General features: G+C 40.2%; 1 protein-coding gene across 1 annotated transcript in view; it reads right to left on the bottom strand.

Annotated features, from left to right (window-relative positions):
- Window positions 1-21353, bottom strand: part of DBX2 (developing brain homeobox 2) — a 41348-nt gene extending 19995 nt beyond the window's left edge. Inside the window, exons 1-2 of the mRNA XM_030835003.2 lie at window positions 20807-21353; window positions 5681-5776 (exon numbers count right to left, since the gene is read on the bottom strand). Coding sequence (XP_030690863.1) covers window positions 5681-5776; window positions 20807-21206 — 496 coding nt within the window. The 5' untranslated portion in view covers window positions 21207-21353. The remainder of the gene's footprint in view (window positions 1-5680; window positions 5777-20806) is intronic.
- Between the last annotated feature and the right edge of the window lie 701 nt (window positions 21354-22054).

Here is a 22054-nt window from a genome sequence, read left to right as displayed (position 1 = left end):
ACTTTGGGTTTTTTTTGTTCTTCTTTCTTTAATTGCTTTAGATGTAAGGTTAGTTTGTTCATTTGAAATTTTTCTTGTTTCCTGAAGTAGGATTGTATTGCTATAAACTTCCCTCTTAGAACTGCTTTTGTTGCATCCTATAGGTTTTGGGTCATCGTGTTTTCACTGTCATTTGTTTCTAGGTATTTTTTGATTTCCTGTTTGATTTCTTCAGTGATCACTTCGTTATTTAGTAGCATATTGTTTAGCCTCCATGTGTTTGTATTTTTTAGTTTCTTTCCTGTAACTGATATTTAGTCTCATAGTGTTGTGGTTGGAAAAGATACTTGATATGATTTCAATTTTCTTAAATTTACCAAGGCTTGATTTGTGACCCAAGATATGGTCTATCCTGGAGACTGTTCCATGAGCACTTGAGAAGAAAGTGTATTCTGTTGTTTTTGGATGGAATGTCCTATAAATATCAATTAAATCCATCTTGTTTAATGTGTCATTTAAAGCTTGTTTTTCCTTATTTATTTTCACTTTGGATGATCTGTCCATTGGGGTGTTAAAGTCCCCTGCTATGACTGTGTTACTGCCAATTTCCCCTTTTATGCCTGTTAGAATTAGTCTTATGTATTGAGGTGCTCCTATATTGGGTGCATAAATATTTACAATTGTTATATCTTCTTGGATTGATCCCTTGATCATTATGCAGTGTCCTTCTTTGTCTCTTGTAATAGTCTTTATTTTAAAGTCTATTTTGTCTGATATGAGTATTGCTACTCCAGCTTTCTTTTGATTTCCATTTGCATGGAATATCTTTTTCCATCCCCTCACTTTCCATCTGTATATGTCCCTAGGTCTGAAGTGGGTCTCTTCTAGACAGCATATATATGCATCTTGTTTTTGTATCCATTCAGCCAGTCTATGTCTTTTAGTTGGAACATTTAATCCATTTACATTTAAGGTAATTATCGTATATATGCTCCTATTACCATTTTCTTAATTACTTTGGGTTTGTTTTTGTAGGTCTTTTACTTCTCTCGTGTTTCCTGCCTAGAGAAGTTCCTTTGCATTTGTTGTAAAGCTGGTTTGGTGGTGCTGAATTCTCTTAATTTTTGCTTGTCTGTAGAGGTTTTAATTTCTCCATCAAATCTGAATGAGATCCTTGCTGGGTAGAGTAATCTTGGTTGTAGGTTTTTCCCTTTCATCACTTTAAATATGTCCTGCCACTCCCTTCTGGCTTACAGTTTCTGCTGAAAGATCAGCTGTTAACCTTATGGGGATTCCCTTGTATGTTATTTGTTGCTTTTAATATTTTTTCTTTGTATTTAATTTTTGATAGTTTGAATAATATGTGTCTTGGTGTGTTTCTCTTTGGGTTTATCCTGTATGGTACTCTCTGCACTTCCTGGACTTGATTGACTAGTTCCTTTCCCATGTTAGGGTTGTTTTCGACTATATCTCTTCAAATATTTTCTCAGACCCTTTCTTTTTCTCTTCTTCTGGGACCCCTATAATTTGAATGTTCATGCGTTTAATGTTGTCCCAGAGGTCTATGAGACGACCCTCAATTCTTTTCATTATTTTTTCTTTATTCTGCTCCCTGACAGTTATTTCCACCATTTTATCTTCCAGCTTATTTATCTGTTCTTCTGCCTCAGTTATTCTGCTATTGATTCCTTCTAAAGTATTTTTAATTTCAGTAATTGTGTTAGTCATAACTGTTTGTTTGCTCTTTAGGTCTTCTAGATCTTTGTTAAATGTTTTTTTGTATTTTCTCCATTCTGTTTCTGAGATTTTGGATCATCTTTACTATCATTACTCTGAATTCTTTCTCAGGTAGGTTGCCTATTTCATCTTCATTTATTTGGTCTTGTAGGTTTTTACCTTGCTCCTTCGTCTGTAATGTAATTTTTTGTTGTTTCTTTTTTTTTGATGGATGGTACTGTATTCCTGTCTTACTGGTTGTTTGGACTGAGACATCCAGCAATGGAGTTTGCAGGCAGTTGGATAGAGCTGGGTTTTGGAGCTTAGATGAGGACCTCTGGGAGTCCTCACTCCGATTAATATTCCCTGGGGTCTGAGGTTCTCTGTTAGTCCAGCAGTTTGGACTCTGAGCTCCCTGCACAGGAGCTCGGGCCCAACCTCTGGTCTGGGAACCAAGATCCCACAAGCTTCATAGTGCAGTAAAAAAAAAAAAAAGAAAGAAAGAAAGAAAGGAAAGAGCAGTACAATATCAAAGAATAAAAAACAAAATAAAATTAGAATGATAAAAAATACATTAGGAAAAATAAAACTATAATTGGAACAACTGCAACAAAGTAAAATAAAACCACACCAGAAAAAAGAAAAGGAAAAAAAAGGGGGGGAGGGGAAACAAGCCAAAAGGAGAGAACAATAACAAAGTATAAAGAATAAAATAAAATTGGAAAAATAAAAGAATTGAAAAAATAAAAATATAAAAGAATCAACCACAATGAATCAATAAGGTAAAACAATCCCAATCTAAAAGAGGAAAAAAGAAAAAAAAAATTAGCCTTGACTATGGGGGCAGAATTTAGGCAGGGGTGGAACTTAGGCAGGGGCGGGGTTTAGGGTGGGACGGGACCTAGGTGGGTGGGGGGGCTACGTTTGAGCATGGGGTGGGGCCTCTGCTTAGGACCTGCGTGGAATAGGAGAGGGAGCACGTCAAAAGGAGGGACTCTGGAGTGTGTAGTTCCGGAGTTTGGAAGTAGCGCCCTGAGTGAGGGTGTATGGGTGGGGCTTGGGTTCTGCATGGCAGGAGCGAGGGTCCAAGGGCAGAGGATTAGGCCCGGGAGCCCAACAGGCTTTCCGGTGCCTAAGTGGACAGGGAAAGCACTGGCTGCGTTCCTCCACGCCCCCCACCCCCATCTCCCCCAGGTTCTCCCCTGTCACCACTGCTGGACCCGTAACCGTGGGTCAGTCCCACTGGGTTTAGGCACTCCTCCCCTCCCCCAGCCACCCCTCGGGGTGCTGGTCCTGGAGGTCTGGCCTTTACTTTTGCTCCCCCTTCCCTCCCTCCCGCTCCCTCAGGACCTGCACGGCTGGAGGGGGCCTTGGTGGGCAGAGGATCAGGCCCGGGATCTCAGCAGGTTCCTGGGGGCCCAAGTGGGCAGGAGAAACCTGGCCATACTCCCTTTTGATCCTCTGCCCTCCCAATGGTTCCCCAATTTCCCCCTTCGGGTGTGGGATCCCTTCCCCTCACCCAGCCGCCCCTCAGGGGTGCCAGTCCCATCCCGCCTCCACTTTTCCTCCCCCTTCCTTCCCCCAATGACCCATGTCCTACCCGGTCACTGGGGCCTCCTCCCATCCCCTTAGGTTTCCGAGGTTCCCCACCGGTGCCTGGTAGGTGCCCTAGTTGTGCCGAGATGCGAATTCCGCATCCTCCTAGTACGCCATGTTGACTCCACCCTTCTATGCTGTTTTAAAATGCCAACTTAGAAATGGAGACAAACCAAGTGCATTCTCATCCTCAGTCTGAACTGTGCTGATTTTCCCCTTGTACGTTTTATTAAATGAAAAAGATAAACACAGGGCTTTGTAAGCCTCCAGAGATAGACACCACAATTTACAACAGCTACACAAAGGCATAAAGTGGGAAGGGCTGAGAAGCAGATGGAGAAAAATGAGACATGCTTAGGGTGATTTTTTTCAAGCAGTCAGGAAGATGAGGTTATCTAGAAAATGACTTTGGACCTACTTTTATGTGCTCTATTTAGTAAACTGGCCTGGGCATTAGTATGCTTTTATGGCTTAGGAACTCATTAAAACAGTACTATAAAATGAATACACACACACATTCACGCATACATGAATGTCCACCTGTTACATGCAATATTTTGGTACATTGCCCCTTACCTGTCTATATTTCCAGAGAGTTTCTAAAGTAGAAGACCAGTATTATACCAGGGTGAAAACACTGAAACTAGGGGTTGGACCTCTTTCAATCACCACCCCTGGAATACCACACTGAAGATTTAATTCCACAGAGATGCCACCATGCTGTGGTATCAGATATTTGGGGTTTAAGTCTCTACTCCAGGCATCCTTTCCTGATACTCTAATATATGGTGATAAATGTCTCCTTAATCTGTACAACAGTTTTCAATTATCCTCACAGGAGACCACCTTGAAGGAGCGAGAAAAAGGTTTAGTCATGGTTTCTATTTTTCTATTTGAATCAATACCTTCTAGTTAAATGGACAATTAATAGGTCACTTCCAAAATAGTGTATCAGTCCTGGTTAATAAACAATCCCCACAGTGGACAATGGGCCCTATGTATTCAGCAAGTCCTGTATACACTCAGCTCATCCACTAAATCCTTTTTCAGGTGGACAGGGTTATATGGGAAGATGAGCTAGAATGAGTCTATAAAAGTCAGTTTCATTCACCGCTTTATTTTTCAGCCAAGTGCTTTAAATGGTGTCCAGAAATTCACTTGGAATGTGAGACAGGAGAAAAGACTGACACACAGAGCCTTGTTTTATGACCATACAAAAGGGCAACTGACCCTTGCCCGAGCCTTTTCCCTGTGAAATGGTTCCGAAAGTTCATCTGCACAGTGAAAAATCGTGGTGAGGTCGCGTGTGGATGAGTCAAGTGAAAGTGACGATTGGTCACGGGTCTGTCACCCATTGTGGCCGGGTCCCGGCCATGTAAAGTGCTCTGTGGGAAAGTATCAGCCCCCTAAAGAGATGCTCAGAAGCTTGCAGCTCATTAAACGGCCAGCATTTGCTGCCTCACTTGTCAGGAATCATTCTGTTGAGCAACTGCTCTCCTGAAACATTCATAAAACACATGCAGAGAGGCAACAGGGAATCTGAATTCAACCGTGATACAGCTCTGGACTTCCACCTGACTCTAACCCTATTTCACTTTTCACCTGACAGAGCTGTTAATCTGAATCAATGTTTTCTCTTGGGCAGCTGAGATAAATGCACCCCTCCTCTGGACTTCTTTATCATAAACTCAAATCCTCTGTCTACAGATTCTTAGCTGACCTAGAAATCTCAAGATCAGGTGAATTTTATTTCTTTTTATTTTCAGTTAGACATTTTTTTCTTTGTGCGTGTGAGTGTGTGTGTGTGCTCTTCAAGTTTTTGAAAGTTGTCATTCTCCCTCTACCCTGCACACTATTACAATTGTGTAATGTTTGAAAAGTTCTCTTGAAAACGTTTCCTACAACCCTGGTTGGTTTTCTTAAAGATCTTAAGACAAGGTATTTATCTCCTTCTACAATCTTGACAATTTTTGATTATTTTCCATGGATACCTAGTGACTTTCTGTGTCACATTTTCAGTTGAATGGAAATTTTACACAATTTCTTAGCTTTCTTTCCTTCCTTTCTTCTTCTTTAAATGAGCATTGCTACACGTTTCAGAAAGAGCCAAATGGGTCCCTCTGAGATCTTTTACATCAAATGGAAAATAAGTTGTTTTCCTTGGTGTGTCAGCCCTGGGTTTCAATGCCATTAGAAGCCACTCACAATCGCTCAGTGTGCTGAGGTTCGATAAATCTCTGGAAACCTCCTGAATAGGATCGCTGTGATTTTTAGTGAGGAATTATCTCCTTGCCATTGCATTACCAATTAGTTTTCCAGAGCACATTAAATCCTGCTGCTTTGGTTTACAGAGTAACTGAGGCATTGCTGATGAAGTATAAAAACTTACTTGGAAAAGCAGTGGGGGAGGCAGGGCGCCGACAGGACCCACCGCAGCACGACGAGTAGAACGGCGGGGCGCTCAGAAAAAAAGGCTTGGAAGGCGCTGCAGAGAAAGCGTTGATCACACTGATTAGCCATATCTCTTAGACAGTATTCAAAATTCCAATTTCCCCGAAGTCATGGAGTAAAGCACTACATCTTCTGAGGCTTTCGTTAAACTTTTACTGGAATTAAAGTCATTTTAAAGCAGGCTTTACCTGTCAAAGAGCTTGCTAAATAATTTAATCAAGATTTGGAAGCTGTGGTGTAAACAATCAAATTATCAAAACCAAACTTAGAGTCATTCGTTTTCTGTGTGGTTATAAGTAGTAAATATCAAATAGTCCTTTATCTAATACAACCTCGAGCAACACTGCCCAGGAGAACTCTCTGTGATGATGGACATGTCCTCTACTTGCACTGTCCAATATGTATCCACTTGTCACATATGCCACTAAGCACTTGAAATGTGGCTAGTATGTCTGTGTAACTGAATTCTTACTTTAAGTTCTTTTTAAATTTAAATAGACTCATGTGTCTAGAGGCTTTCACATTGAACAGCACGGCTCTGGATATAATACTTACCAAGAAACAATCTGGATGTTACACACTCCAGTTTACTCTTTTAAGAGATGGTATTACTCTACTGCTTATTTTCAGAAGGTTCTTTGAAATATATAGATAGCTAGATTCCAAAGTTGATAACAGTTAATTTACTGAGCAATTCCATAACAAAAAGTGGTCTTTCTGATCACTTTTACATGACTCAAAGTATTTGAGAATAGTAACAACATTTACTCTCAAGAGATATCAACCTGAAAGCATTTGTGTTTATAGTATAGGGAGTTGCCATATAATTCTGCTCTTCTCATTTTATTAAACTATTCTATTCAGAACATTTTTAATTCATATACACGGAATAGTTATCATTACTTTTGTAAATAAAGAAATTTTACACTCTGTTCCTCAGTAGATGAAAAATAGCTATAAAGGATGTCACAGAATATTAATGGCTCTTCTTTATTGAGCACTTACTATATGCCAGGCTTTGGTTTAGTACCTTAGATACAACATGTCCTTTAGTACAGTGGGGTTTAATACAATATAAATATGGGTGATATTTCTTTAGGTGGGCAACTTGCTTTTACCATCACATACCCAGCAGAGTGCATGGCACATTCTAAATAGTCAAAAAATGTTCAATAAATGAATGATCTTAAAACTAAGAAATAGGAAATCAGGAATTAACCTCTTCCCTGCTCCCCTGACACACCCTGAAACATAGTTATCTTCCACAACAGATGACCTTGAAATCTAGAACATGACTTGAAAATAAATATTTTTACTACTCTCCCTTCATTTTCAATGGAAACTTTTTTCTTTTCTTAATCATATACAGTGAATATTATTTTGCTACAAATACATGTCTTTTTCAAGAACACAGTAATTTCAGACTCATATTTTAACCAAATGATAAGTATGTGTTTATTTTACCAGTATCTTTGAAGGATATTTCAAAATAAGTATATATAAGAATTTTATGGTCCCATGGTCCTTAATGTCTTTGAATTGCAAATTAATCATAATGCAGGGTCTTTTCTATAATATGATGGAAAGTTGTCAATGTCAGTGTTTTTAGTTTTTAAACATCTGGATTTTCAAATAATAAAATGTCTTAATGCTACCTTGAAAATATGGCAACTAAGCAAAGTATGAAAAGGAGACCCACTTTGGTGCTCAGTAAGTTCTATGAAACTTTAAAAAAATTTTCATTGTTATCATAAGTTGTTCTAATACTGACTGAAAAACCATCATAGAAATGATAAATCACTTTATTTGAATTTGACATCTTAAATTATAAGAGTACGGCATTATTTAGGCAGAGTTACATTTTCTAATGTTTCTATGAGTTTATGAAGCACTTTGAAATATGGAAATACATTTCCCTGTATAAAAGTTACCTCATTATGTCTATTCTCAAGTATTTCTGTTAACTAACTTATTTCACCTCCAAACTAAACACTCTGTAGATAATTAAGTTATGGCTATTGTGCTGTTTGGCATTTTTGAAACTGAGGTAAAAGAAAAAGGCTGAGCCATGTTGCATTTACATACATGTGTGTAAGCATTTATCATGACAGTTGGAAATATACACACAAAAGAAATGTTTTTGCTCAATATCTCGTGTAGAAAATAAGCACATTAGTGATACTATTAAAATAACAATGCAGGACGTGGACAAATTACAAATTGTACTCGTCTAGCCAAAACGTTTCTCAGTCTAACCCTATGGCCCTAAAATGAAAAAATAAAGAATTTTTTAAAAAATGGATGGTTCATTTGAGACAAGTGTTCAATTAAATTCATTTGTGATGATAAATGAGGTTCTGAGACATAGGACCTTAGTGGTAAATTTAACCAGAAAAGGTTTTAATAGAACAGTTTGTTACAGTGCTCTATATTATCCTATCTAAATATAGTAAAGCTGTAATCAAAATGACAGTCTGTCTACAGTAGCAACTCTAGTGGCTAAAGAACTACATGTGACATGACCAGGCTTAAAGTTCCACCGTGTAGCATTTCTTCACCTTTTAAAATCACCTCACTGACACACATATATTTACACAGATTAGTCAATTCCTAATTTCCATACATAATACACCTTGTTGAAGCTGGTTTATGTAGAAATCACTGTGAAATTCCAATTAAGTGCTCCATTTTTTTATGTGCTCCTACTTGGACATAAGTCAAATGCTAATCCAGCTGAGCATGTGACTGCAGGGATGTTGAATGGTGTGAGGAAATAGCCATTTAAAACAACGTAGTGCGTTAAAAACATGTGTAACACTTTTAAGTGTTTGTAAACCACGTGGTTTTTAAAGTGGTGAGCAAAAACAGAAACTCAAGTGTGATAAAAACAAAGGGACGAGTTAACAGATGCATTAAAACTTTTGTAAACCACTTAAGAACTACCTTGAAGAAGCTCTGAAAAGGGCAGAAAACAAGGCAATTTCAAGCAGATGATATGCATTTCAAAGCCAATCAGTATCATTTAGATGCAGTCACTTTATCATTTATCATGAGAGAAACAATTCATTTTAGGCGTACTGAACAATATTTATGATCATACTATTTACGGAATACCTCCTATACACAGGCACTGGACTGGCTATGCATTTAACACTTGCTATTTCATTCATTAATATTCAACCTCAAATGGGCAAGCATCTGGAATGTGATGATGACTGGTCTCAGCACATTTTTTAAAAGACCAGGGAAACACAGATATTTTAGCACAGTATGTAGTTATTAGCCATGAGGGATAAGGATGTCATGCACACAGACTGCCAGTTATCCAGTAAGAGATGGAACCCAGAAAATGGACATCTCCACATCTCCCCAGCTTTCCATAAGAGAAAAACGAATGGCTTTCCCTATGGCAAAAATGCACACTGTCAGGTTCTATAGCGTGATGTTAGGTTCCCTCAGCACAACACTTCAGGATACTCCAAATTTTGTATCCTGCCAACAAATCTGCCTTCTGGGTTCTGTGGGAATCTCTTACAAACAAATGACTTAAAATTTCCGGAACAAGACTTTCTGAATCCAAACGGCTAAAATCACTTATTCACAGAAAACTTCATGAACTTTTCATTTCTTAATCAGATGTTCTGACTTATTTGAAGACACAGAATCAAACTACCTATTAATTATTTTGAATGTTTAATTAAGATGGGAACTTAGAGGCAACTTAATGGTGAACTGGCCTGGTTTGTTTTCTTTTTAACTTAACTACACGGTTCTCTGACAAAAGCATCCCACAGTCAAGGGTGGTTACAAGCCTAGATACAGAAAAATTATTTTCAAAATTCTGTTGTCTAGAAAGCAAGCAAAACATTTTAAATTGTTTTTTATTATTTTCATTTTTCTTTACCCATGGAGAACAGAGTGTATCTACATGGGGTGAAACCACATTCTTTTTATTGTCATAGCAAACTGTGGTATTGACTGATCTGTGCTGACGTTTCAAAGGACGGATCCTAAAGACCACTGATAAAACCTTCAAATAAATTTCAGGAGCTACCGCGATGCTATGCCGACTGGGCAGCATATTTTAGAAGGACAAGGAGAAATGAGAAAACGTTCCAAGGTGTCTTACAAAGGCAACCAAAAGGTCAAAAAATACCTCTGGGAAAGAATAACAGAGAATTAAATAATTTCAAAAGGATGGTTTTAATGACCTCCTTCAAGTGCTGGGCACATGGCACCGGGAATAAAGAAATCTAAACCCCTGACCTTGAAATACTACACAATTGAACTGACTATAAAGAATAGAGTGGACCCACCCCACCCCCCGCAAAAGACTCTAAAGAATGACAACCATCTGTCTTGAGTAGTAAGACCTAAGAAATAACACTTATGAATAAGGTGTGATTTATTTTATCACACAACCTGGACGGAATTCATTTATGTGATTCACGTGCAAACTTGCCTTCCATCACAAGGCTAAGCAAGTTAAGTCATCCTTTACCTTTCTGCTCATCAGAAAACAAGAGAAGTCTGCATTTATTTTTGCCTTGAGTATTTCAGAGACAGCAAAACAAAGGTCTTAATGTTCTAGTACAGTTCACGAGAAGATAAAGCAAATGCAGAGTCTACTTGTTTGATTCTGTCCTTTTAATTCCACGCAAATAATACTTATTGCATATCTATCAAGGGCCACATTATGCACGGTGTGCTGGGATGACACAGATTAAAAAAGGATGGCTTCCCTCCCTGGAAGAATTTCTACCTTTAAATGTTCCGTACCTTACAGGTCTGAATCTGCTAATCAAATAAATGAAATACAAATATCTTCATATGCCAAATTCAGTTTTTTTTTTTTTTTTTTTTTTTGGTACGCGGGCCTCTCACTGCTGTGGCCTCTCCCGCTGCGGAGCACAGGCTCCGGATGCGCAGGCTTAGCGGCCATGGCTCACGGGCCCAGCCGCTCCGCAGCATGTGGGATCTTCCCGGACCGGGGCACGAACCCGTGTCCCCTGCATCGGCAGGCGGACTCTCAACCACTGCACCACCAGGGAAGCCCCAAATTCAGTTTTGTCCTATAAAATCTGAGGCATTTTCCAAGGCCATGAGATCTAAAAAACATAGTACTGTGTGTTCCCCTAGCCAATGTTTCTCAACCCTGAATACACCTCAGAATTATCTGGAGTGCTTTTCAAAGATACAGATGCCCAGGCCCCACACCAATTGGGTTAAATCATGCTGGCGAGGAGTGGGCCCCCTAGTATACCATTATTTTTCAAAAGTTGCACTCGTGATTATAATGTATAATCAGGATGAGGCCACTGAAAAGAACACAAAAAAATGCCTGACGTGCAGCAGGCACTCAATAAATGTTAGCCTTTATTCCTACCATTATTATATAATTTGGGATCGATTGTAAGACAGCATATAAAAAGAAGCAGCATGGTCCACATTTCCACTAAAATATACTATCAAGAACAAAGAAAAGAGTTATTATTGTTAGGAAGGCTTTGTCAAAGAAGGCTTTAAGCAGGAAAAGCATCTTGATCTGGAAACTTGATTTGGAAAGTATTTGAATGGCAAAAGAAGAGAAAGGCATTCCAGGAAGGAAAGGTGGCATGAACAAAAGGAAAGAAGGCAAGGATGATGGTGACACCCAGGGCAGGTTAAGGAGACCAGCCTGACTGCTGGCCCAAGGCCAAAGATGTGAACATTAAGAATGTAGTTGGGAAGCAGCCGCATGGCACAGGGAGATCGGCTCGGTGCTTTGTGACCGCCTGGAGGGGTGGGATAGGGAGGGTGGGAGGGAAGACACAAGCGGGAAGACATATGGGAACATATGTATGTGTATAACTGATTCACTTTGTTATAAAGCAGAAACTAACACACCATTGTAAAGCAATCATACCCCAATAAAGATGTTTAAAAAAAAAAGAATGTAGTTGGACACCCCAATGTTCACAGCAGCACTATTTACAATAGCCAAGACACAGAAGCAACCGAAATGTCCATCGACAGATGAATGGATAAAGAAGATGTGGTGTATACGTATATGTGTGTGTGTATACACACACACACACACACACACACACACGATGGAATATTACTCAGCGAAGAATGAAATAATGCCATCCGCAGCAACATGGCTGAACCTAGAGATTATCATACTAAGTGAAATAAGCCAGACAGAGAAAGACAAGTATCATATGATACCACTTATATGTGGAATCTAAAAAAAATAAGATACAAACGAACTTACTTACAAAACAGAAACAGACTCACAGACACACAAAACAAACTTATGGTTACCAAAAGGGATAGTGGTGGGGAAGGATAAATTAGAAGGCTAGGATTAACAGATACACACTACTATATATAAAATAGATAACCAACAAAGACCTACGGTATAGCACAGGGAACTATACTCAGTATTTTGCAATAACCTATAAGGGAAAGGAATCTGAAAAAGAATATATATATAACTGAGAAAAAAAGAAGGTGGCTGGAGGAGCTAAATGCAATTGATGGAATGAAGGTCTTGAAGGACAAACTGAATATTTTTATTTGATCTGATAGTCCAATGGGGATAATTAAGGTTTTCCTAAATAGCTTGATGATATGATGAAAGCTACATTAAAAAAAATCACCTGGCAGTAGTGGATGGGCTGTAGTGGAATATACAGGGGCTAAATGGAAGGATTCTACTGTGGTCACATGCTGCGTGGCAAGAGGTAACGACCAGTTGTTTGGACACTCCCACTAGCATCTTCTCTTCTGTCCTCACGACACCAACAAGGGGGTGGGGTCTGGCTTTTCCTCAAGCTGTGGGGTTCTAGTTCATTGCAATTATCAAAATTAGTGCCTTTCCCTTCAAGGAGTCTTCATTAGACAGCTGCCTCTCCCTTCAAGGAGTCTTCATCAGACAGCTTCCAAAAAATGAGCAAAATTTGAGGAAATCCCTTGCTCTTTTTATTATAAAGTCAGTGTCACAGAAGAGAATACCATGGCAGAACAGTACCTGTAGCTCTCAAACCTCTAAAATCCTCAATAAAGGCTCCTTGAGTTCCCAGCTCTACCACCATATGTGATTAATTCCTGGCACACTTTAAATGGTTGCAAATTATTTGGCACTCCTCCCATTGACAGCCATCTCTATTTCCCCTTCTCTTGTATTTGGGATAGTCTTGCTGCCTTGCTTGACCAAGGGATATGGAAGAAGTGACATTCTGGAACTTCCAAGGCTAGGTTGTAAGAAGACTTACAGCTATTGCCTGGGTTTCCGGGAATGTTGCTCTTAGAACTCTGCCTTTCAGAACCCAGGTGCCATGGTATAAGAAGCTCCAGGCCCTTGGAAAATCCAAGTGTGAATGCCGGAACAGCTCTAGTTGAGCACCCCATCAGCCAGCGTCCCTGTCAGCCAAGCGAGTCAATAGACATCCATCTTGGACATCCAGCCCAGCTGAGCCCTCAGATGATGGCAGCCCCAGCTGACCTCTAACTGCAATGAGATTCCAAGTGAGAACCACCCAGCTGCGCCCTGCCGGTCCACGAAACCGTGAGAGAAAATAATAAATTGTTCCTTTAAGCCTCTAAGTTGTGAGATGGTTTCTTCGCAGCAATACCCCTTTTCCAGTATGTATTTTACTTATGGTGGAAGGGTGGAAAGCTGTCTTTCACATCTTTCCCTGTATGTTGTCAATGGGCTCTTGAGGTATGTGGTTGAAAGTCAAATGGTGAGCCTAACATCTGTGGTCATTTTGAAATGAGGCTCAATGCAGTTACATGAATTGCTTGGGATTATATAATCAGTAATTTAAAGACCTTAGATGTGAATCTAGACTTTAAAATTAAAGAATTACTGCTAAAACCAGCTCAGAAAACTACACATTCTTTTAAAATTGACTCAATTTGCCATTTATGCTTTGGAAAAGGTTTTGGCAAACTTTTACTGTAAAGGCCCAGATAGTAAATACATTAGGTTTCGCAGGCCATGTGGTCTCTGTTGCAGCTGTTCAATGTGCAGTGTGAAAGCACCTATAGAAAATACGTAGACAAACAGAAATGACTCTGTTCCCGCTTTGAAGAATCTGTCTTTTGGTTTCAGACCCAATCTAACTCTAGGGTAGGTTCAACACACCTAAACTCAATCCAGTCCTAGGTTAGTCTATTAAAAAAATTCACCAGCAGTCATGGTTTTTATTCTCTTTTAACGTACATAAATCTTCTCAAAGAATAATTCCTCCACGTATTTTAATTTTGAAAGTATTAGGGATTTAAATCTTTAAGGAACAAGGAATTTTGAGACTTCTCAAGAGAACTGGTAGATATTGTATATTCTGTTTCTGACGGCCACTTAGAACTAATGAAATCAAGGCTGTTATGGCAGGCGTGGTGCCTGAACACGTGAAAGAAAAGGGAAAAACCTAGTTCATCTTTGGAATACCTATAAACAAGAAGGCAATTAAATATTCAGCAATATATAGAAAAAGACCTGATGTTTTTTTCCTTTCCTTTTCCCCATGCTTTGTTTGATTCTGAAACAAAAGTCTAAAAACTTATAGAGGCTTCCTGATCTTTGACTTTAGAGAATTTTAGTGCCTTAAGTTTACTGTTCATATAACTTACAAAAAGAGTGTGCCCCTGAAATACTCCCAACTAATAGCTGGCTGACAAAATAATAACGTTATTAAAGATAAAATCAGTTATGGTAACTTTATATAAAGTGATGAATCACTCAGCATTGCCAAGTCAAGTATTGACTGGAGGCTAAAAAGAATGAAAGGGAGAGATTTCATTAAAAGTAGAAACATTACTGAAAGTAAAATAAAATATTTTTGGAATAAAATATACAAGGGTCTGGTAAGCATATTATACGTTAAGGCAAAAATCCAAATTCTTACTAAGAAAGTTTAAAATGGAAGCATGATCTAATGAAGTCTTTAAAGAAGGATTCTAACAAGCATTCCTGGATAAAAATCATATTGTTTCTTTCTACAGTTTCCCTTTTTATTCCTGACAGACTCCAGGTGCATTTGAATGAAAACAAAGTGATTAAAAATTGTTTTTAATTAAAAAATTTTTTTTTAATTTTAAATTTTAAAAAATTGTTTTTAATTTTTAATTTGACTTAAAAATTGTGTACCTTCACTGTGGAAAGAAAAATGACAGTAATTAAGGTAAAAAACTTTATTTAGGGCCTCTGTTAACCCAAGATTAAGTGGACAAACACTGTTTTAAGAGCTACAAATCAAGCCTTCCCACAAGGTATAAAATGGATTCTAAAATTACGGGAGATGTCAGCAAGAGAAATAGTGTGGTGGAAAGTAGGTTGAGGAGAAAATAAGGTATTTACCCCCCAACTCTAACATAAAAACACATTTCTTATGCAAAATATTTGATAATCCTATTGATTAATGCCTTATAAGACTTCAGAAAAACCTTATAAAGCAAGGTTACATAGAGATATGAAATAAATGGTAACTTATCAGTGACTTTTTTTATGAATCCAACAAAAACCTTACATTATGACTTCAAATTATAGAAGTTAAAAACTAAATCGAAATAAGCAGGATACCAAACAAATAAGATCTGCCTCAGGAATCAGACACATTATAAACCAGTCTCACAACATGATCCAATGGCTGATTTGTTAACTCTTAGAGTTTGAGAATTAAGAAATTTATGACTCAAAAAAAAAAAAAACCAAACACACATTTGTTTAAATATTTGAAAGACGATAACATTTTTGCTTCTGTAAAAACTTTCATAGCAATGAAGCTAAAAATATTTTATGAACACAGCTATTATTTATGTTGCTTCCCTTACTTTCAACTTGATACCATCTCTATCATTGTTCAGCAGCAAAACTAACCGTAAGATGTTTTCTTATAGCAAAAAGAGACTTTTTCTGGTGGGCACAAGAACAGGATGGAGGAGGCACACTCCAAAAGGAATATAACGGACTCTAATGCACAGCATTGGGTCCCACAACTGAGCCACATTGATGGCAAACAAAAGTAGCTAAAAATCACCGTTGCCAATTATTTTAAGTTGCCCACGACATATGACATCCTTTGGCTTCCTGACACGACCCTGAACCCTCTGGAACCTACATTTACTTCTGCATAAATCCGTACGCAATTTTCTGGGCATTCAAACCACTGTGCCTCTTAAAATAATCCTCAAATCCCTAAAGTGAGTAAGAGTTAAGGGAGAAATTCTAAAATGTTCCTACTTGCCTACTGTATTTACTCCTATTTGATTATTAAACCTCAGCAATAAAGCTTCAATACATGTTAACAGATTGAAATTTCTTGCTGTTAAAGCAAAGTAGAGAAGCATATTTTAGGGATTGGGAGAGGGATAGGTGCTAAAGTGAGAGCCAAGTAAAATGCACATAAATTGCTACCCTTTTGTAATTCCAACTCAGACATTATTTTGGAGGGAGTGTGGTTTTCTCAATCTGAACCAGAAGTAAAAGGACTGTCTCTTAATCCTACTGGTTCTCGTCACTGCAAGAACTTCCTGAACCTGAAGTTTATGAACTTGGGGACCCTATAACAATTTGTTCAGAGCTGATTCCTCAGGAACTATGTAAAAGTTATTAATATCTTCATATAAATCCAAAGATATGTTGAGCAGATTATTTTTAAAAGTACAGGTGTAGGGCTTCCCTGGTGGCGCAGTGGTTGAGAGTCCGCCTGCCGATGCAGGGGACACGGGTTCGTGCCCCGGTCTGGGAGGATCCCGCATGCCGCGGAGTGGCTGGGCCCGTGAGCCACGACCGCTGAGCCTGCGCGTCCGGAGCCTGTGCTCCGCAACGGGAGAGGCCACAACAGTGAGAGGCCCGCGTACAGCAAAAAAAAAAAAAAAAAAAAAAAAGTACAGGTGTAGTAAGAATATTGTTTGGTATTATCTACAAATTCCACCAAAGGATGTTTGGGGCGATAGCCTGAGCAAGGAACTACCAGCATGGGTCCCATCATTATCCTTTTCTGGATCCCCCATTCCCTTTGTCCTGGTTCTGGGTCAGTATCATCAATAGTCAAGATCCTGTGACTTTAATTTGCCAAAACAAACCTAGAGCATAGCGTCAGCAAAAATAAATGACAAACTCCGGCTTCATAAATCAAATCGCAGTCTTCAGCTGGACTGGAATCCCCACCTGGAGCACAGATTCATCTTCTTCTCCCTCTCCAAAGTGCCTAAGATGTAAGAGAAGCTATTTTATGTCACACTTTCAGGTATCTCAGTGAAAGCGGATAAAGCTACCAGTTGGGAAAAAAAACGTAAGTGCAAGTAGTTTAAGACGGAGTCAAGGATTAATAGGTCAAGAGTAACTGGCACTGTGAGGTGGACAAGACACTCAGAGTGCACGTGACACATTAATTAACAGCCCTACAGGGGTCCCAGAAAAAAATACTATGGATGTGGTTCCATTTCTGTACTACATAGTACAACCTACTCGACAAAATTACTTTAAAAAAAGAACAGTTCAATTCAACGTTTCAGAATAAACATTTGCTTTCTAAGCCTTTTATATGCAGCCCTAGGAGTAGATTTAATAATCACTAAATTACATTCAGGATATTATCTTCATTTCAAACACTTTCTAAAATGTTTAACATAACAAATGTTACTGAAAAGCAAGGCTATTTGTTCCACTTACTTTGAAGAAAACTGGTGACATAACTAAGAGAAATTTTAAATTTTCAGCTTTTTACATTTCAGGACCCTCTTTAATATACAAAAACATGGATATTTAAATCTAGCACAATAGCCACCAAGTAATGACATTAATGAACTTCTGGGGGAGGATCTCTGATGATTAGGATTTACTTGAAAAACCTCGTTTCATTAATAAACTATAATATCCAAAATTCTTTTTTTCACATACAACCCCTGGAGGTGAATCTACTCAACTACCTGTTATTACACTAAACATGCCCCTTTCAAACTTCGAAGACTGCCCTCTGATTTTTTAAGTTTTTAAACTACTCTATATATACAACTTGACAACATACAGCTATGGAATGTTCCTTTGCTTGCTCTAAATACTTAAAGGCTTGCCAGTTTTCAGGGATGAAGTACTATATTCTCTGTCAAAAGCTATATTCTCTGTCAAAAGCTAAACTTTCATCCATAATCTGTAAACCTGTGTTACTGTCACCACCTTTCAGACACGTAACAAGATGAAGGGGAAGGCCAATTTCTTTCCTTATGGGCTCAGATATAAGATCCCTGCCTGATTTATTATTGTGATACATGCAATTGGTTATCCCATAAGCCCTCATTAGTTTTCTCACATCCAGTGAAAGACTAATCCAAGGAATATGGAGATTTGGGGCAATTTTCTTCTCTTTCACAAGACCACAGATGTTTAAACTGATACTTCAGACAAAAACAAAATTAGGAAGTGGAATAATCTTTGTAGGAAAAAATTGGCCTATTATGAGAATTAAAGCAGCTAACAATTATGAAAATGCTTGGTAAACCATAAAGTAGGACAGAACATGGACTATAAGCTTCACAGGGGCAGAGACAGTCATCTGTTTTGTTCACTGATTATCCCAATGGCCTGGAACAGTCTGAACACATGGGAGACAGTCGGTAAGCATTTGCTGAATGAATGAACTATATGGTATAATTAATAGTGGGTAACAAAAATAATGAAGCCGAAATGCATGCAGTGGCATAAATCCTCTAGTTAAATGGTGCTGTCTTTCACCAATGCCCTTAAAAAGAACTCCGGGGTTTTCTTATTCAACATCTAGACTGGTGCACTCAACAAATTAAGTTGAGAAAAAAATGAGTAGTCAAATACACCGAAATCATTAAAAATCACATTTTGTGATCCACTCCTAAGTTAGTGTCTAAAGGATGAGAACTGGTTGTTCACTGATGTTTCAGAAAGAAGTATTTTATCGTTCTGAAAACAGTAGCTTTTCTAAATCTCCTTTCTACTCTTTACAGAACATCAATCACTATTTCATCCTCATCTAATTTTCAGGTGATAGCTAACATTGTCAGCACTCATTATAACTTCATAATTCTACACAGTACAAAAGAATTTCCACATTTGGTAGGGCAAGAATCTGTCATTTAAATAAAACTGGAGCACGGTTCAGAAAGCTATATTCTCTGTCAAAATTTTTTTAAAATGTTTTTAAGCAGCATATTTGTGGGCACAATTTTATGGGGTTCTAATCTTAAGATATTTTTTGAGTTTCAAAAATTAAATGCACTCTTCACAAGAATGAGTTTTTTGAAATAAAAAGTTATTTGTTCAAATAAAAATTAACCTAGGAAAACATCAAATCTTCAATAAGGACTGAAAAAAAATTAGGAAAAATATAGGCTTAAGCTATATGAAAATACTTCAAAGTGAAATTTAACTTCTTATACTCTCAATTATTCCAAAAAGCATTTTTGCATTTTGATACTTTAATAAGTGTACAAGAATGAGTATGTTCTTGAAAATAAAAATAACGTAGTTAGGAAACCCTTTACCCAATAATTGTAACATCTTGAATGAAAATGAATAGGTATACAAAATTATTTTTCAGTTATTGAAATGTCTGCATTTGATTCGCATTTGGTTTACTTAAATTTAACCTGTAAAATCTACAAAGGTTAAAATTAACTTTTTTGAGGAGCCAGTCATGATCAAGAGCAACTTAAGAATTCTTGAAAAACAGCTTCTATGAACACAATGGCAAACCACCAAAAGTTATACAAATCACCAAATCTTCTTGAAAATGTTATTTTAATGAGTCATTATTTACCAGCTCTTGTCTACACGAACCTGCTTTACACGTTTCTAATTTTCCTAATACTTCAAAAAGAACAGAGTGGCTCAAATTTCCAAGGCACATAAACTTTGTCTTAACTGTACTTGTTCCTCTCCCAGGGTGCGAAAAGGCTGCCTAGAATTTAGGTTTTACACTATGTGAATGAGACCGGTGCTAATATAATTATATTTGTCCCATTCTGTTAGTAACCATTTCAAACTGAAAGACCAGGACAGGTTCTAAACATGTTCAATTCTATAAAGCCATTAGCAATAAATTTGATTCGGCAGTTTGGTGGGACAATGAAATCTGCTGAAAAAGCGTCTATTAGTCATTCTGGACAAACCCACCGGGATTTAAAGAATGAGTTAAGATCGTCAAAGGACGCAAGCCAAAAAAAAAAAAAAAAATTAATCCACTGGATCTCAGTTTTTGAGTCTCTAAGAGGCTTTCCCTTTCTCGCTGCCAATTTCGGCAGCCCCTCCCGTAAGCTTTAGCTAATATATTGACTAAACTGTCCGCATCCTCTTCCCAGTCACGACACTTAGGTTTTATTCGGGAATTAAAACAAGCAAACCAAAACTGCCCTTCTTTTGGTAAATTCTCATTTTTTGGCGAACTTCCTACTCCAGGTGCCAATTAGGCTGTTCCAGCTCAGCACTAAGAAAAAGCCAGCCTCGATTTTCTTGCGTCTCAGTGATCCAAAATGTAAGAGTGAAGAAAGCCAAAACTTTGCGCAACTCTTTTTCCAAAGATCTCTGCGCGCGTTCTGCAACCGCCTCGACCGTCGCAACGGTTTGAAGAGGCAAAAGCCCCCAAAGCGGGCCGAGCGAGGCTCTCCAAGCCAAGAACTTTCCAGGGAAAGGGTGTCGCGCGGCCTCTGGGACAGGAGCGGGCGGGTGGAGACGCTGAACTTGGGAAACCCCGTGAAACTGGTCCTGCGAACCCAGAGATCTCAGGACCGGGGCTGCCCTTTCGGCTAATGCCAGGAGGTGCCTCCAGAGTTTCTTCAAAAAAGGCCTTAAATTCAAGGCAGCCCTACCACTTGTAGAAAGAGGGGACGGAGAGGAAGCTGGTGGTACGCGAAGGGGAGGAAAATCACAGTTAGTGGTGGTACCCTCCTCACCCCCGAGGCGGCATCTCCACTGAATCTCTAGATGCTCTCGAAAGGTCTAGGTCCGGGCGGATTCCTGCGCACTAGGGCCGGCGCGCCCAGGTCTCGGGATCCTTAGGCCAAGAAGCGCCGCGCGCAGCTGGGGAGGGGAGAGCGGACTCACCTGGGGTTGATGGCTGGAAGGCACAGTCTCGGTCCGCCGGAGCCCGGCTCGGCAGCCTGGCGCCGTCCGCCGAGGGGCTGAGCACTTGAAACGCCCACCGCGTGCCGTAGAGCGCCCCGCTGGGGCTGACTGGTTCTGCCGCGGGGCACAGCTTGAGCGGAACCGGGCTGGCGGGCAGGGGCCGGACCTGAGCGCCCGCGGCGAGAGCTGCTGCCGGGCCGTGGGGCGGGGGCGGTGGTAGCCTGTGCGGCGGGGCGCCCCCAGCCCGCAGCAAGTTCTCGATCAGGAAACTCTTGCCCAGGTTGCCGAAGCCCGGCGCGGCGGGGAAGTTCAGCAGCGCGGAGGAAGCCACCACGTCCCAGTAGGCGCCGGCATGGGCCGCCACGGCGCTCGGGAGCATGGTGCGGCGCCCCGGACCGCTGCGCGCCCGCTTCCGGACCCGCGCCCCGCGCGTCGCCTCCCGCAACGCTGGAGCGCGCTCAGCCGGGAAAGGAGGCGAGAGCACCGCGGACGCTGGCGGGTAGGGAGAGATATTATTTTCTGGGCTGGGCGGTTTTTTAAAGGAGGGGAGGAGTGAGTGTGGGAGGGGGGAGCTGTGCGTTTCCCCTGCCCGCGGCGTTGGCTCTGGGGGCGCCGGGGGAGTCCCTCCCGCCCTCTATGCAGATTCAGACTTTTTTTTTTTCTAGAAGGGTGGAAGGTGTGTCCAGCCCATCCATTCATGTCACCCGGCCCACAAAGTGACAGACGCGGCCAACAATAAGGGCAACCCCGAGAGTCCGAGCTTTGGCAAGGGGAGGGGACGCGTAGCCGGAGGAGACGGGAGTGGAGGCGACGGGAACCGGGCGCTCGCCCCCTCCCAGCAGCCAGGCCCCGGCCCTCTCTAGGGAGCCAGCGCTGCCCCGGGGGGCCAGGACGCGTGGACGCCCTCGCGGTGCGCCCTGAGCGCGGGCGGCGCTCTCACCTGGAGAGCGCTCGGCGGACCACCTGTTGGGCGACCCCTGGCTGTCCCGTGTTGGTGTCACTTCAGGGCATCCAGGGGAGGAGAATGGGAGTCACCAGTGTCTCGAAGGGCTGTAGTCATCAGAGAAAGCCACACGTGTTACTGAGACTTGTGGTGGTACAGACGAAAAGGTACCTTTTCAAGAATGGGGTTGTTCGCGTATTAAATGTGGCGCCTGTTTGTTTTTAAGAGGAAAAGAAATGTTTTTCTTGAAGACCTTTTAAGAAATTTCTCAGGTTCCAGCAATT

Source organism: Globicephala melas, chromosome 10, assembly GCF_963455315.2.
Source record: "Globicephala melas chromosome 10, mGloMel1.2, whole genome shotgun sequence".
Classification (NCBI taxonomy): Eukaryota; Metazoa; Chordata; class Mammalia; order Artiodactyla; family Delphinidae; genus Globicephala; species Globicephala melas.
Note: the sequence above shows the minus strand (reverse complement) of the source record. Positions and strands in the feature narration are given on the sequence as shown.